This window comes from Lolium perenne, chromosome 5 (assembly GCF_019359855.2).
Source record: "Lolium perenne isolate Kyuss_39 chromosome 5, Kyuss_2.0, whole genome shotgun sequence".
NCBI classification, from domain to species: Eukaryota; Viridiplantae; Streptophyta; class Magnoliopsida; order Poales; family Poaceae; genus Lolium; species Lolium perenne.
In genome coordinates this window covers 140,916,617-140,933,666 of record NC_067248.2, presented here as the reverse complement: position 1 = coordinate 140,933,666, position 17,050 = coordinate 140,916,617, and the positions used below count along the sequence as shown (strand labels likewise).

At 45.8% G+C, this 17,050-nt stretch overlaps 4 protein-coding genes across 4 annotated transcripts; 2 read left to right on the top strand and 2 right to left on the bottom strand.

Moving 5' to 3' along the window:
• The first annotated feature begins 299 nt into the window (after positions 1 to 299).
• On the top strand, positions 300 to 2,909 carry LOC139831616 (uncharacterized). The gene is made up of 2 exons (XM_071820918.1): positions 300 to 861; positions 2,878 to 2,909. Exons 1-2 carry the CDS (start codon positions 300 to 302, stop codon positions 2,907 to 2,909), a joined length of 594 nt encoding a protein of 197 aa, XP_071677019.1.
• Positions 2,910 to 3,096: 187 nt separating this feature from the next.
• On the bottom strand, positions 3,097 to 3,941 carry LOC127304840 (zinc finger A20 and AN1 domain-containing stress-associated protein 7-like). The gene has a single exon (XM_051335414.2). It carries the CDS (start codon positions 3,759 to 3,761, stop codon positions 3,261 to 3,263), a length of 501 nt encoding a protein of 166 aa, XP_051191374.1. The 5' UTR covers positions 3,762 to 3,941; the 3' UTR covers positions 3,097 to 3,260.
• Positions 3,942 to 7,437: 3,496 nt separating this feature from the next.
• Positions 7,438 to 8,130, bottom strand: LOC127304839 (zinc finger A20 and AN1 domain-containing stress-associated protein 7-like). The gene has a single exon (XM_051335413.2). It carries the CDS (start codon positions 7,935 to 7,937, stop codon positions 7,443 to 7,445), a length of 495 nt encoding a protein of 164 aa, XP_051191373.1. The 5' UTR covers positions 7,938 to 8,130; the 3' UTR covers positions 7,438 to 7,442.
• A 7,784-nt stretch (positions 8,131 to 15,914) lies between these two features.
• Positions 15,915 to 16,376, top strand: LOC127304838 (RING-H2 finger protein ATL16-like). The gene has a single exon (XM_051335412.1). It carries the CDS (start codon positions 15,915 to 15,917, stop codon positions 16,374 to 16,376), a length of 462 nt encoding a protein of 153 aa, XP_051191372.1.
• The last annotated feature ends 674 nt before the right edge of the window (positions 16,377 to 17,050 follow it).

Below are 17,050 nucleotides of genomic sequence, written 5' to 3'. Positions count from 1 at the left end.
CCTCAAAAACGAGAAAAAAAAAGTTTTGACATGCACCACGGAGGGACCCAAAATCGTCGGCCATGGTACACCAGCAACCACGGCGCGACTTCAACTTCGTCGGCCATGGCAACTTTTCTTGTAGTGTGGTGGTTGCTGACTTTCGCTTTAGGATCCGTGTCCAGCGGGGTAAGCGCGCCAAAGTCGCTAGAACAAAGTGGTGGAAGCTCAAGGGTGAGGCATCCTAGGCTTTCAGGGAGAGGGTTATTAAGGAGGGCCCTTGGGAGGAAGGAGGCGATGCAAACATGATGTGGACGAGTATGGCGACCTGCTTGCGGAAGGTCGCTGTAGAGGAGTTTGGGGTGACTAAGGGAAGTAGAAGGGAAGCTAAGGATACCTGGTGGTGGAACGATGAGGTCCAGAAGGTTATTAGGGAGAAAAAGGATTGTTTCAGATGCCTATATCTGGACAGGAGTGCAGCTAACATGGCGAAGTACAAGGTGGCGAAGAAGGCTGCAAAGCGGGCGGTGAGTGAAGCAAGGGGTCGGGCGTATGAGGACCTCTACCAACGTTTAAACATGAAGGAAGGCGAAAGGGACTTCTATAAGATGGCCAAGTTTAGGGAGAGGAAGACGAGGGATGTCAACGAAGTCAAGTGCATCAAGGACGAAGATGATCAGCTTCTTGTGAAGAATGAGGCGATCAAGCGTAGATGGCGGGAGTACTTTGACAACCTTTACAATGGAGAGGCTGGGAGCTCTACCATTGAGCTAGACGACTCCTTTGATGATACCAGCATGTGCTTTGTGCGACGTATCCAGGAGTCTGAGGTTAAGGAGGCGTTAAGGGGGATGAAAGGCGGCAAGGCGATGGGTCCTGATGGTATCCCCATCGAGGCGTGGAGAGGCCTTGGAGACGTAGCGATAGTATGGCTAACTAAGCTTTTCAACCTCATTTTTCGGTCAAACAAGATGCCCGAAGAATGGAGGCGGAGTATTTTAGTACCAATCTTCAAGAACAAGGGGGATGTTCAAAGTTGTACTAATTACCGTGGAATCAAGCTGATGAGCCATACTATGAAGCTATGGGAGAGAGTCATTGAGCACCGCTTAAGAAGGTTGACAAGCGTGACCAAAAACCAATTTGGTTTCATGCCTGGGAGGTCTACCATGGAAGCCATCTTCTTGGTACGACAGCTGATGGAGAGATACAGGGAGCAAAAGAAGGACCTTCATATGGTGTTCATTGATTTGGAGAAGGCCTATGATAAGATACCTCAGAATGTCATGTGGTGGGCCTTGGAGAAACACAAAGTCCCAATAAAGTACATTACCCTCATCAAGGATATGTATGATAATGTTGTGACAAGTGTTCGAACAAGCGATGGCGACACTGATGACTTTCCAATTAGAATAGGGCTACACCAAGGGTCAGCTTTGAGCCCTTATCTTTTTGATTTGGTGATGGATGAGGTCACAAGGGATATACAAGGAGACATCCCATGGTGTATGCTCTTTGCGGATGATGTGGTGCTAGTCGATGATAGCCGAACGGGGGTTAATAGAAAGTTAGAGTTGTGGAGGCGAACTCTCGAATCGAAAGGTTTTAGGCTTAGTAGAACTAAAACTGAATACATGAGGTGCAGTTTCGGTTCTACTAGGCACGAGGAGGGAGAGGTTAGCCTTGATGGGCAGGTGGTACCGGAGAGAGACACTTTTCGATATTTGGGGTCCATGTTGCAGAAGGATGGCGATATCGATGAAGATGTGGGCCACCGAATCAAGGCTGGTTAGATGAAGTGGCGCCAAGCTTCTGGCGTACTCTGTGACAAGAGAGTGCCACAAAAGCTAAAAGGCAGGTTTTATAGGACAGCTATCCGACCTGCGATGTTGTATGGCGCTGAGTGTTGGCCAACGAAGAGACGACATATCCAACAGTTAAGTGTAGCAGAGATGCGCATGTTGAGATGGATATGTGGCCACACAAGAAAGGATCGGGTACGGAACGACGATATACGGGAGAGAGTTGGGGTAGCACCGATTGAAGTGAAGCTAGTCCAACATCGTCTCAGATGGTTTGGACATATCCAACGGAGGCCTCCGGAAGCGCCAGTGCATAGCGGACGGATAAAGCGTGATGAGAATGTTAAGAGGGGTCGTGGTAGACCAAACTTGACATGGGAGGAGTCCGTTAAGAGAGACCTGAAGGTTTGGAATATCGACAAAGATTTAGCCATGGATAGGGGTGCGTGGAAGTTAGCTATCCACGTTCCGGAACCATGACTTGGCTTCGAGATCTTATGGGTTTCAACTCTAGCCTATCCCAACTTATTTGGGACTGAAAGGCTTGGTTGTTGTTGTTGTTGTTGTTGTTGTTGTTGTTGTTGTTGTTGTTGTTAGGGGCTGTATATCTGCACCTGCACCTGTACTATATATTGTAGCCTTTAACCCCCTGATAATACACACAGTCTATTACCCTAACAAATCCGACCAATTGCGTGAGGACTTCCCTCTTCATGCTTCTTAGGAGGTAGGCAAGAACGAACTAATCTTGAGCGATCCACCATGCATAATCAGGGTTCCATGGTGTTTTACAAATATGAGAACGAGCATCGTACCCCTCTGTAATGGACAAAGTCCGTTACAGGAACTACATTAGTTTGTATACAATACGTATACTAGGCTAGAGATACAATACAGCATATCCTACCAAACAAAACCATTTTCTGCAGCAAAAATGAAAACACAATAAAAGATCATAACTCACAGAAGTCTCTAGTTGGATTCCTGAATCGGCTGAGATTTGCACCTTTCTGCAACCTATACAGCGTACTGAACTAACAGAATCCTGAATGCCTTCAACCGGAACAGCCTTTTGCTGTCCTCCTTGCCCTTGCAGGATGCTCAATTGACTTGAGCAGCGAAAATTAACAGGTCACTGCAACCACTGCCTGTGTGTGTCTGTTTGGCACCACAACTTACAGCTACCGCGAAAATAATTGTGGGTTCCCAAGTTGTCCCCGTGGAAAGGCAGCACCTGCTAGTTACGTCCAAAAAAGCATTACCAGCTTCAGGCGAAGAAAATACGGAGTACAACGAAAATAGAGATGACATATTATCCTCTGGAACCAGTACAACCTGCTTGTGTTCATCCTGACGGATTCAGATATGGATGGTGGAACTTAATTATAACAGGACGACAGGAAAAATACAGAAACATCAATTCTATTCTCAAGAACCATGCACTAATTACAAGCTGTTCAGCCAGGTCTCCCCTGGGCTTCAGATCCTCGTTGCGATCTTGTCGGCAACGACCTTCGGGTTGTTCTTGGCAATCTTCTCCCTGGCAGCCGTCTTGTAGTCGAAGCCGCAGTCGTGCTTGTCGGAGTAGCGGTGGACGCTGCAGAAGGTGCCCTCGCAGCGGCAGCGGAACCCCAGCATGCCCACCTTCTTGCGGCATGTCGCGCACCGGTTCGTCGTCGCCGGCGTTGGCTGCTTCACGGACGCCACGGCACCGTCAGAGGACGCGACGGAGACGATGGTCTTGGCCTTCTTCTCCGGCGGCGCGGTGGGAGATGCAGGGGCAGGGACGAAGACGCTCGTCTGAGCCGCCGTGGTTTCGGAGGCGGGGACGGCTTTCTCCTTGTAGCACTTGGAGCACATATTGCCGGTGGCGGCGGCGCCGAAGAAGCCGCAGCCGCTGGGGCACATGCCGGTCGGAGACGAGCTGTCGCTGTCGGGATGCTTGCGCTTCAGGGAAGTCGCCGACGGGCTGTGCGCCATTGCTTGTTGTTTTGCTGCTCCTCGAACACGTACGTAGGCGCGTTTCTGCTTGGGCGCCGGGACGTACGTGCGTGATCTGCCTTGAAGTTCTCTCGTGAGGCGGCCAGGCTACGTATCGTTTCGTGATGATCGGTTGGGCGAATTGGAGGCCGGAGACGATCGAGGTGGTTTCGACTGGTACCCGAGTCGGACTTCGCGACGGAAACCGACGGACAGCGTGTGACGGTAACAACCATGTACACGTGTGAGATTGTAAAATCCCTGAATATTAGGCTAAGAGCATCCCAAAACCGTAAACCCCAAATCCCGCTATCCAGTCCACCTCAAACGTGTTTTAAAGGCTAAAAACGGCTACACAGTTCAGACGCGCCAAACGCAGCCGCAAAAACAGCATATTCCCGAGTTTATCCGAATTATTTGATAATTCTCAAATACAGCAGCATAATCATGCAAAATAGATTGTTCAAAGTACTCAATCATACATGAAACACGACACCAAAAGAAGATCGAACATCACATCATGAAAGGGGGAAGTGATCACGCATCACCGTCGCTTGCCGGCTCGCCGTAGCGTCTCCACCTCCGGCAGTCATCACGGCAGTTATGGCACCACGTGCAGCTTCCCTTTTCCGCGCCAAGATCTGCGTCTTCGTGAGCTTCCACCACTCAAGGGTCTCCTCATCTATGGCGGCCGGGTTCATCAACATAGTGGCATTCTCCGCCGCGATGAGCTCCACCATGGCACGGTGCTCTCTTCTCCTCAATGTCGGCCTTGCGCTTTGCATCCTCCCGGAGTGTCGCCCACTTTGCCTCTTTCTCCCTTGCCTTCGCCTCCATCTCCTTCTTGGCCGCCAAAGTCTTGATCATCATCGCCTCTTTGGATTTGAACATCACATCGATCTTGAGAGACAATGAAGCGGCCTCTTCTTGTCTCTTGATCTTCTCCTTGGCCGCCTTACATCCATTCGGCCTCTTGTCCTTGTTCTTCTTTTTCTCAAGCACGTCATCCTCCTGCTCCGCGTCCTCCAACTCGATGAGCTTGTTCTTCGGTGGTGGCGCCTCTTGTTCCCTCAACTTCAATTTCAGATTGTGCTCAAGAAGTGCATAGCAATGAGCGAACTTGAACGGTACATGCTTCAAACCCGGCATCTCATGAGCGGAATCGGGCACGGCGGGTGGAGCTAAAACTTCCTTCGCGCCAAGGGGGGAAAATGGATGGAGGCCGGCCTCGCACAGCCCCTCCAACCCGAAAACTTAGGGGTCGCGCGGCGCGAATCGGAGCGGTAGAAACCCGGTTGAAAAAAAATCTTGCCAATGCCGCCTGCCACCCGCTGAAGTTTTTGCGGAGAGGTGGAGCGGTTAAAAAGTGTGCACAGGTCAGCGGTAAAACATGAGTATTAAGCTTGTGTGCGGAGGGGTTACTTTTTTCGATAATAGACGCTTTATTACTTTAACAAGCATAACACCCAGACTCCGCATAGGTAGGATCCACACATCCGTACAAGTTCACAAAAAAACATCCAAAAAAAAACTGAAGTGTTCAGCAAGTAAATAACTAAAACACGCCTACGGCAAAAGGGGGGCAAAAGGGGCCCAATCTGTAGATCACGTTGTCACCGGGAAAAAATACCGCTTGACTTATCCTCCAACCGTGTAGTCACCTTCGTAAATAGGTCACGATGGTCCACACGTCGTAGAGGTGACCACGAATAAAGTGTAGCTGACCAGCATAATTGAAGAAGATCTATTGTTAAATTTTTTGTCATTTCTACATAGCCAGAGAGCGACCAAGTAACGGATATCACTTCCACCCTAATAAGTAGTCTAAACCTAGTATCAACACCATTGAGCCAGCCAAATATATTCGCAACACTATGTGGCGGGTATAAGGTAGAACCTATCTAGAAATTCATATGAGAAAACATAAGGAAACGGGCTTCCGCCTGAGCTTAACGTAGTTGACCAACGATTTGATCCCCATGAAAGTCCGCATTGATCATATAGATCTAGCAAAATTACACTAGAAGAATAAGTGCTTAATACTCACGCCGTGATGATAGAAAGCACACTTTTTTTACTTCCCTACAAATTACGTTTTGCAGGGTAAGAATGATCCTATGACGAAGATACACCGCAAGCACCTTTGTTTTAACCGGTATCTTCATCTTCCAAATTTTTATATTATTATTGATAAGAATAACAGGTTGGATTAAAGCATTGTATATGAGAGCTACCGAAAATGAACCACTTCCGGTCGGATTCGAATGCAACACATCAGATCCATGCGTCAGATCTACTGAATCTAGACGTTGTAACAAGTCATTCCATTTAGTTGTCTAGGCCCAATAAGAGTTCTTCTGAACGACATATTCGGTGAAAAAGTTTTCAACACCTTAATGATATTATCACTTTTGTTCTGCACAACATTGTACAGTGTGGGGTATAACTTCTTCGTCGCCATAAGACCAACCAAAAAATGAGAGTCTCCGTGTTTACAAAACAACTAAGACATCGCATTTGATCTGATGCACTTTCTCCTTGGAAGAGTTTGCCAAATTCCTTCCTCGCTAATTAACTTGAACAACCATTTACCTAGGAGGGGTCCTGTTCTTGACCTCAAGGTCTTGGATTCCAAGTCCTCCTTGCTCTTTGGGGCGGCAAATCATATTTTACATAAAGCCAGTCGGTATTGCGCTTCTTATTATCCCATTGCCAAAAGAATCTTGATCAGAACTAATCCGATGCTTTTAAGACTCCTCTAGAAAAGTTGGAAAGAAGGTATCATATACTGTACCATATTACTTACTACTGAATCGATCGGAACTAATATTTCTCCTAAGAATGGTAATTTGTCCTTTCAGCTACTTAATCTAATTTTTGGTCGTTTCTCCCCCATCTTCCATTCGATACAACACACCGGTCGGCGCGGTGTGCTTGAGCAGCCTATCAGGACAGATGCAGTATAGAGATCGCTTAGGATCCATGGCGATCTAGCTAAGGCGGCATTACCTTTTGCCGGGCTTGCTTGCCGCCAACCACGACACTAATATGTGCCAATATCTAGCGTGACATGGTGCATAATTGTCCTCCTCCTTGATAGCCGCTAAGAAATAGCTTCCCCGGCTAAAAAACTTTTGCTGCAGAAGCCTCTAGTTGGATACTGAATGGCCTCAGATTTGCACCTTTCTGCAACCCACACAGCGTGCTCAACTAGCAAAATTCTGAATGCTTTCAACCACAATATCTTTTTGCTGTCCTCCTTGCAGGACGCTCAAATGACTTGAGCAGCGACAACTAACAGCTCACTGCAAGCACTGCCGGGCTTGCATCTGTTGGGGCACCACCGTTTACAGCTACAGCGAACATAATTCTGCGTTTCCAAGATCTTCCTGTGGAAAGGCAGCACCTGTGCCAGTTATGTCCAAAACCAAATTATACACGTTTCAAAATACTACAACGAATAGGCATGATATTGTCCTCTCGAAACAGTACAAGCTGTTCGAGTTCATCCTGAGGGATACAGATGATCATGACGGATTCAGATATGGATGTTGGAATTTAATTATAAGTGGACGACAGGCAAAATACAGAAAACATAAACTCTATTTGCTCCTGGAGAACCATGCATTCATTACAAGCTGTTCAGCTAGGTCTAACTATCCTTGAGCGATCTCCTGGGCTTCAGATCCTCGTGGCTATCTTGTCGGCAACGACCGTTGGGTTGTTCTTGGCAATCTTCTCCCTGGCAGCCGTCTTGTAGTCGAAGCCGCATTCGTGCTTGTCGGAGTAGCGGTGGACGCTGCAGAAGGTACCCTCGCAGCGGCAGCGGAACCCCAGCATGCCCACCTTCTTGCGGCATGCCGCGCACCGGTTCGTCGTCGCCGGTGTCGGCTGCTTCATGGACGCCACGGCACCGTCAGAGGACGCGACGGAGACGATCGTCTTGGCCTTCTTCTCCGGCGGCGCGGTGGGAGATGCAGGGACGAAGACGCTCGCCTGAGCCGCCGTGGTTTCAGAGGCGGGGACGGCTTTCTCCTTGTAGCACTTGGAGCACATGTTGCCGGTGGCGGCGGCGCCGAAGAAGCCGCAGCCGCTGGGGCACATGCCGGTCGGAGACGAGCTGTCGCTGTCGGGATGCTTGCGCTTCAGGGAAGTCGCCGACGCGTCGTGCGCCATTGCTTGTTCTTTGCTGCTCCTCGAACTCGTACGTGTGCGTGATCTGCGTTGAAGTTGTCTCGTGAGGCGGCGAGCGAGGCTACGTCTGCGTTTGGTGAGGATCCAGTCTGCGGGCGGGCGAATCACCTTTTATCGATTGGCTGGGCGAAGGACGGAAACGAGGTGGTTTCGAGTCCAACCAGAGCCGGACTGCGCGACGGAAACCTACAGATGGCATGTGCAGGAACGGCTCGTCGATCGTACGCTAGACATATAGCAAGGTGCAAGTGGGATCGAGCTGCAGAAGGTTTTATTGATCCGAGTGGTACACTGGTACTGCAAGCAGAACCAGTTTAAGCGTCGATCCGATCCGACGCAAACTCTAACGCGCTTTCCCATACAAGTGTGTTCTTTTCGGTTTCCAGTAGTCTTTCCTGAGAAGTGCCTAGCTTCTTGTAGAAGTAAACCGACTCTAGAAGCTTGCATCAAAATTTGGTCATGAAACATGTCGAATCTAGAGACTATTTAGTGCTTAGATACGTCCAAATTTAGATAAATATTCGACATATTTCATGGGGCGAAGGGAGTAGATTTTTTCCTCGTTCTCAATTTTGCGTTATGAGGAAAGAATTACCACAATTATACCTCCAAAACTACAGAGAGACATACGGCACATTTGGTAGGTCGTGGGCCATCTGGCCTGCCCATAGGGAGACGGAAACGCATCACCTCATGTTGTGGCAAGCATGAGAATTATAACATCTCCAGGTCATTATACCTCCAAAACTACAGAGAGACATACGGCACATTTGGTAGGTCGTGGGCCATCTGGCCTGCCCATAGGGAGACGGAAACGCATCACCTCATGTTGTGGCAAGCATGAGAATTATAACATCTCCAGGCCAGCCACAACGGTTCGGGAACAGTGACATAAATCCCCTCACCCCCCACTCCCTCCTCTCAATATACCCGTTTCACTCTCACCCCCAAACGGTCGCATTGCACGTTGACGCTTGCACTACCGTCGGTGGATCGACTGCTTCGCCGCGATGAGGAATAGTGGGATGGGACGAGACAAGGGTGACATCAACCTCGATTAGGACCACCACCTACACTGCCACCACGACCGCCATATGCAACACAACCTCAACCTCTACGAGGGCCAGGCGGCTCCAATGGCGGTAACCATACTTCCTAGTTTAGAAACCGAAATAAATTTGGGGGCCGCGCCTTTTCCACAATGTAGGCGACAATAGCATCCTAGAGAACATGGCTTAGGCCAGTTCTTTTTGGTGTTCTATTGAACGCAAATTCCGTCCTTGTTCTCAATTTGGTAGTATGTCCGAGGGCAGAATTACCACAATTATACCTCGAAAACTATGGGTGACATAGAGGATGATGACGATGATGGCCTCCCATCTTCACTGCCGCGTCACATATCGCATGGATCGCTGATCGTTGACGTCAACGAAGTACAAGTTGTTAGGCAGAAATGTATCGTTATGGCGGGATTTTCGTCAATTTCTTCTCCCGCGGAAGAACAAACGGCGCTTTTCTTTGCCGCGGGCAGAGTCTGCCTTGGAGTGTACTGGTACGAGAGATCTGATGTTCTGTCGCCGCGTTCGTCAACCGTATCACCTTGTGCATCAACCGGATAGGAGGTCAATGATGATGTCATCGCCTCAATGGGCGAACAATATGCACACTAGCGAGCATGATGACTCAATGCAGGCTAAACCCGATCAGCTCGCCGCCTTGTGGCCCTGCGGACAATGGCTCGCCTACGACCCACCTTATGCAATTCCTCACAGGCAGCATGCAGAATTTTAATGGTTCATATAAAATATAAAAATAACGTTTACTCAATATAATTGGTATTGTAGACCGTAAGGCCGAAACTGCAACACTAAATGAGGACGAAAGAAAACTATGTGCAATGCTGATGATTTAACGAGTGGGCTCAACGGTCTAAGGTCATACACATCCAGGGGGTGGCGATAACACCAAATGGCGAACATAGGAGGAAAATAATTTTCAGCTTGAGCATGATGAAGGGACTATTATTGGCAAGAGAATCTAAAACCATATATCTCTAAGTATTACAAAAAAAAAAGATGTCTCGGTACGCCCCCAAGCAATAATTGTGTGATGATTGAGTCAGTAACACATGATATAAAGTAAATTTTGCTGGATGAAAATGTGATCTTAACAACGGATTTTACAAAAAAGAGGTGTCTGATGTGGTAATGCAAATGGAAAAGAATTAGGGACCGAAAGTCCGAAACCAAACATATTTTCTGCTAAGCTCTATCAGAAATTTTGGGGCATTATAAAAGAGGATCTAATGTCAATGTTCGTTAGCTTCCATATATAAGGGAGAGCTACCGTTATTTCGTGTAAGTTTTTGCACAATAATTTTAATCCCTAAAAATTAAATGATATTCAAATACATGAATACCGTCTCATTTTTGTACTTAATTTCAGGTTAAATTTTTCACTAACTTGGAAAAATCACATTTCTGATATTGCAGATGTTGTGCAACCGACACAAACAACTTTTATGTTGAATGGACACATTCTACAGGGATTTTTATTCTTCATGAATCTATTCATGAACTTCAAAGGAAGAAAATGGATAATGGTTTTTAGATATATATTTTCAAAAGGCGTATGACAAAGTAAATTGTTCCTTTTTTCAGCAAACCTTGCCTTTGAAGAGCGTTGACCCAAAGTGGTGCACCAGGGTTCATAATTGTATCTCCTATTCTTTTTTTAATTTAGTGGAAGATATATTATAAATTCTTATTTCTTGGGCTAAAGAACAAGGTAAAATTAGTGGATGTCCACATCTAGTTGGACAATTGTTGAACCTCAAAATTATTTTTTACAAGAGTGATATTTTCTTCTTTGGCAATGCAAAAGAAGTAGAAGAAGAATACAAAATTCTATTTGGTGTGACATAAGATCTTTTCCATTTAGATAATTGCTAACCCCGATAAATTCTTATAAATTAAAAAGATGGTGAGTAGAAACCCATTTAGGATCGCTTTGAGAAAATTGATTTGTAGGATCGGACAGATGCTATCTTATGGGAATCATTTAGTCCTTATTAGTTATTTCCTGATGAGATTTTCAATATGCATGCTCTCTTTTCTTGAAATACCAAAAGGTGTACCAATGAGACTCAGATAGTTTTAGATCTCTTTTTTTTGGGCAAAGTGATGGTCATAAAGAACAAATATATATATATGACTAAGTGGAATATTATTTGCAGAACCAATGACCAAGAAGAGTTATGCGTGGGGGTTTTAGAGTTAAAAAGCAAGATTTTACTCAGAAAATGAATTTTTAAACTTATGGATGAGGATGGAGTGCGGCAACAGCTCCTTCGTAATAAGCTAGACCATAGTAGCGCCCATTGCCTCACCCATCCATTTTAAAAGAACAAATGATACAATTTAAATGAGAAACTTGGAAATGTATTAACATATGATAAAATATGGACAATTATTCATATTTTCTTACAAATTTTAAACATCGTCATGAAATGGGGAAACAATACGACCGATTGACCACAATAATTACAGGGCAAGTAAATCAAAACTATGAAGGTCACAATTAAAAAAATGCACATCACAATAAGTACTTGATGGAGCTTTAATACTGGAAATGCACATCACGATTTATTCATCAATCAAAATCTATGACTTGAAAACTCCAACAATTAAATCTATGCTTCTCTTTTATCAACTTGTCTTCATTTCTCAGCACAAAAGATATTACCTTGCAACTGTACATGAAGAGCAATCCGGTGCTTTGTCATATGAAGGCTTGGAGTTTCTTATCCGAAAAAAGATAATAATAGTTCATCTATAATAATGCGTATTGTGTTGAAATTTCTTACCATAATATGTTAGCTAACAAAGATAAGAAAAATCCACGACCCCAAAAACTAACAAGGGCCACTCAAGATAGCACAATATAGAAGTATGCTCTTTATGTGAGAGAAATTTCTGAAAACCGACAAATTTGTTGCTATCTCCTCTGAACTCTTAAAAACCCTCATTACGTTTTCTTGCATTCATATGATGAAGTCATTGATGTATGCACTATCGAGTTAGTGTTATACCCATAGTCCATCACAAAAATCATCAATATTACAAATAAGGAGATCCTCCGTGAGTGATCTAATTCACCTCTAAAGTCACCAATTTAAGAAATTTTAAAATTCAATCACAGAATCTGGTGACATCCCGTATAATTACTTTCAGCAAAACAGAGAAATGGTGAAAACAGAAATAAAACCTAGCATGCAGAATATAATGTAAACAATAATAATCTATACTATGTTTATGTACTGAAACTACCAGTAGCAGGCGTGTTTTCCGGACTGCTGACGGTAGAGGTGAATGTCACCAGTATGCAACCACCGGTAATGTGCACCAGTGATGGGTGTCAGATGCGTCGCTGGTAGGATGCAATGCTGAAGATGAAACCGGGTTTCATACATCTTTGTTACTTGCTCCATCTGACGACAAGGGCACAATGGCGACATTCAAGTGTCGATCAATTTTTTTTCTTGCCCCGGCTCCAAAGCCATGCCCTCGCTCTAGGTAGTTCTATTTGATTCAGGATTTGTTGACATGCATGCTACTGCTTGGATCACATCTTCGTTTGCTAGAAGGTGAGGTGATTCCAACTTTGGCCCAAGTTGCTCCCCCCCCCCCCCCGGCAAAATTTGATTCTATGTAGATGGCTAGGATCTTTCGATACCCATTCTAGGCTAATTTATCCCTTTAACTTTAGTGGTAGTGGCTTATTATATATAGGGTTCACAAGTTAGTGATGTTTTAGCACATGGGAGCATATGCTCCCTTTATTTTAAAATGCATGTTACACACATTTCGAAAAAAAAATTAAAATATGGAAGAAAAAAATTGTACGTACATCTTCACGTGCTACAAAATTATTTTATGAAAAATCGACTTCTCGTATGGTGTCTGGAAAATAAACAAAATTTAATGCTAAAAATAAGGCTTTTCAGAAGATAAAATTTCTCCTTTTTACATAGACTACAAAAAATATTGGTTTCCCACGAAACTTGATGAATGCACATATAGATATGAAGATGTACATGTAGAATTTTTCGTCATTATTCAGCATTTCAAAATATAAGTTTTTGGTTGAGGGAGCATATCACCCGGGAGCCGAATTGAATTTCTGTCACAAGTAATCTGTTCAAGTAGAATACAAAACTCAATTTATGAGACGGTGATTACATCTTCAATGTTCTGCATATGTATTATTCACTACACAGTTCTAGTTTATTTCTGGATTAATTGCAGGTTCAATGATTAATTCAAGTATTTTGCAACCCCTGTATTATAGTCAGCGTATGTGGCTGTGATACTCATGTTCGAGCATCATCACCGCATCGTGTAGCCACATTCATCGTAACCTATTGATTTATTTCTTCAACAATCGTTGAGTTACATACATGTTGACTTTCTGACAAACCTGTTGCTGCAACTACATATATACGAATAACGAATTATTTCACTCGAGAAGCAAGCTTGGCGGTGGAGCACACTCGACTTTGCAGGATGAAAGTCTACTTTGGAAACGACTTTGGGCAATCAAGGCACCAGGCAAGATGAAGATTAACCTTTGGCGCTTTGTCCACGACTGTCTTCCATCTGGAGTTCAGCTCCACAGAAGACATATTCCCACCTCGATGGAGTGTGTTTTCTGTGCCCAAGAGGAGACTGCTGCACACACATTTCTTTTCTGTCCGTATGCTAGAGAGGTCTGGCGTGAGATGAAAAAGGTTGTTGGCCTTCACCTACGTCGGAAGCTTTTTACGAGCCCTAAATCATGGGTTTTTGACTTCCTGGCCGGATCAACAGAGAAGGAGTGTACGGTGCTTACTGTAACTATTTGGCACATTTGGCTGGCTCGGAACGGTGCTCGCAATGGTGAACCTCTGAAGCCACCGCAAACTATTGCCGAGCAATGCAAGGAGTATGTCGAGATGATTGAAGAGCACTTATTTAAACCGAACCCTTCAAATAGACGTGAGACCAGACCCTCTGCTTCTAGATGGTCTCCGCCGCCAGAAGGTACGGTCTATGTGACTGTTGATGTTGCTCTCTTTCATGCTTCTCGTCAGATGGGAGTTGGTGTTGTAATCGAAACCACAAGGGTGATTGCTTGTTGTCCTGCAGCGAGCTTCTGAAGGAGGTTACAACACCGGAAATGGCTGAAGCGATGGCAATGCGCCGCGCGATCTCCCTAGCTGGCGAGGAGGGCTTTGACAAATTGATGGTGGCCTCGGACTGTCTCTCGGTGATTCAGCGTTTGAATTCTTCAGTAAAGGACCTGAGTCTGGTTGGTGTGGTCGTACAGGACATCAAAATCCTGGCGTCCAGTTTTGCAGATGTTTCTTTTACTCATTTTTTCCGTGAGTTTAATGTTGCAGCACATACTTTAGCCCGCTCCGCGGAGCAGTTTGTTTCTTCCATTGTTAGGAATTCGATCCCGGAATGCATCCGGGGAACTATTTGTAACGATTTGCTTTGATCAATATAAAGTGCTGTGATTCTCAAAAAAAAAAAAAACGAATTATTTCACAAATTGGATTGTTTAGTTAATGGTAGTCAGCAACTATCCTCCGTAAAAGTGGATCGATCTTAAAGTAGGGTGAGTCACTGTCTTGTGAATCTCACAAAGACAGAGGAGCAAACAATGGCATGGCATGTCGCGTAACCTGAATGTTTAATTGGGGAGCTTTTCTTTTAGCAATGTAATTGGGGAGCAAGTCCATGACCTCATTGCAATCCCTATTGATTAACATAATGCTCTTTTACCCGCAAAAAGAAACTACATGCATACGAATTATATTTCACAATCATCCTTTTAGGAAACAATTTACACTAACTATACATGACTAAAATGTAAGTTAAGTGAAAATACATCTCTAGAGTGAGCCTAGACTCTAGACCATATCAGCAAGAGGCGGCGTTTCCGGCAATACGTCTGGCCACACCAGTGCTCTGCATGTGGGGCAGCTGCTCTTCTTCTGCAGGATCCACTTGGCCATGCACTTCCGGTGAAACTCGTGCCTGCACGTCTTGAGGACAATCCACTCCTCGGCGTTCTCTTCATCCTCCAGCTCCCCAAGGCAAAACACGCACTCCGGCCTTTCTGTTGCCGTCCTCGACCCGTCGCCCGCGGCAGCAGCAGCAGCGCCGCCCGGCTGGTGCTGCCGTGGCAACGACACGTAGTCCAGTATCTCGCGCACTATCGCCGCAGCGCCGTCCGCCCGGGCCATCTCCGTCGCCACCGCAGCCCCGATCGCGGCTTCATCCTCCAGTCGTCTTTGTCGCCTCTCGATGCAGTCCATGATGGCCAGTACGAGGATACTGAAAAGGAAGGTCGCGAGAACCCATATGAGGAACTCCCAACCATCGTCCATAGGTTAATTATTAGCTCTTACACCGGCGAGAGCAATTAAGCGAATCCTGCGACCGAGCTTCGACGAGGGAAGAAGCTTTGAAGGAAGGAACGTGAGTATTCGATGGTGTCCTACTAATCGATCGTGGGCAAACACGAATTCCGTGTCGGGAAAGAAGAGACGTGCTACTCTTTTGAAACAGATTCCGATTAGCTAGGTTGTTACGGATCAGATTAAAGTTCGGTTTAATTAGATTGAGATAATGTCAGCTAGCTAACCTGCACGTGCGGAGATTGCGTTGGGAACGTAGGTATATACCCGAGTCAGATCGAAATTGCGGTGTCGAATCCATGTCAAACTCGAGAACAGGCATCTCCGTACGTCCCGTCCCGCTATCTAGCTACACGTAACACGCCTTACCTAATTCGATCAACTGCATTACGTATCTCACCCCGTATCGCCGATCGTAAACCCTTCGAGGAAGGAACCTAAAAAAGGTTCAGAAAGTCACCGCGTCGAGAGGATCGATCACCGCCGTCGTCATCATGGACGCGGACGACGTGCTGGACTGGTTCCTATGGGGGTTTCTGATGGCCCTCCTCGTCCTGCTGGCGCTCAGCGCCGCCCTGGTGCTCGTCGTCGTGATCGCGGAGCTGGTCCGTTACGTGCGCAAGCGCTGCCAGCTGCTCTCCGTCGAGAGGCTGCTGAAGAGCATACCGGATGTCGCGTACAGGCAGATACCCGACCGAGACGGCGGCGCTGCGTCGGCGGCGGCGGAGGAGGAGGACAAGGAGCTGCGCCGGAGCCAGAGCTCGTGCGTGATCTGCATGGCGCAGTACGAGGCCGGCGAGCGGTGCAGCGTCCTGCCGGCGTGCGGCCACGTCTTCCACCGGGGCTGCGTCGCGACCTGGCTGCACACCACGCGCACCACCTGCCCGCTCTGCAGGGCCACGATAGGGGCCGACGCCGTGCCGCGGAAGGGTAACGCCGCCGAGAACATGGTGTAGCTAGCTAAGAAAGAGGCCTAGATGTATATCCTCGCTTTATTGTTCCCTTCAATTTTTCATGCAGCTAAGAATCTCAGATTACGCCAGGAACATGTTGTAATTATTAAGGTTATAGATCAAGGGGGTTTAATTAGATAGATCAAGGGGGTTTAGATAGATGTTTCTAACGCCATATAGAATGGATTGACATCAGCATTCCCTTAGAGCTGCCACGTATAATATTTGCTAAGTTGAAGAAAAGAGAATAGAGAAACAGAATGTTAATTACCTTTCATTAGCTAAGGAAATATTCTCTTAGGAAAATATGAGAAGATTATTTGCTCCATTGTTTCACATATGATTGCCCTTTACCAACATAAATTTTCTACTCTATGTGATCCATGAGATGTAACTGTTGAAACTTATGACTTTGTAATAAAACAAGCTTTGTGCATCGATTGAGGCAGAGGCTCGGGAAAACCACATTTTCAATTAAAATGTAAAGAATAACAATAAGAGATAATTCATTATACACGTTATAGTTATAGGCTTCTTTAGATAAGGTGGCAGGCCAAGAGAAGTCTTGTACATGCTCTAAATTCCTGCGAAACTCCAACAGCCCGTTTCGATTTCATGTCATGAATGCAAAATTATGCCCAACCAAAATTTAAAGGATTGTTTCCATCACCCCCTTT

What these genes read in the sequence shown, in the direction of transcription:
- LOC127304839 (XM_051335413.2), bottom strand. Translation starts at nt 7,937, where the DNA reads ATGGCGCACGACGCGTCGGCGACTTCCCTGAAGCGCAAGCATCCCGAC.
- LOC127304838 (XM_051335412.1), top strand. Translation starts at nt 15,915, where the DNA reads ATGGACGCGGACGACGTGCTGGACTGGTTCCTATGGGGGTTTCTGATG.
- LOC139831616 (XM_071820918.1), top strand. Translation starts at nt 300, where the DNA reads ATGGCGACCTGCTTGCGGAAGGTCGCTGTAGAGGAGTTTGGGGTGACT. An exon ending in CAAGGCGATGGGTCCTGATG is followed by an intron (nt 862 to 2,877) that starts GTATCCCCATCG and finishes TTGCCCTTGCAG; the next exon opens with GATGCTCAATTGACTTGAGC.
- LOC127304840 (XM_051335414.2), bottom strand. Translation starts at nt 3,761, where the DNA reads ATGGCGCACAGCCCGTCGGCGACTTCCCTGAAGCGCAAGCATCCCGAC.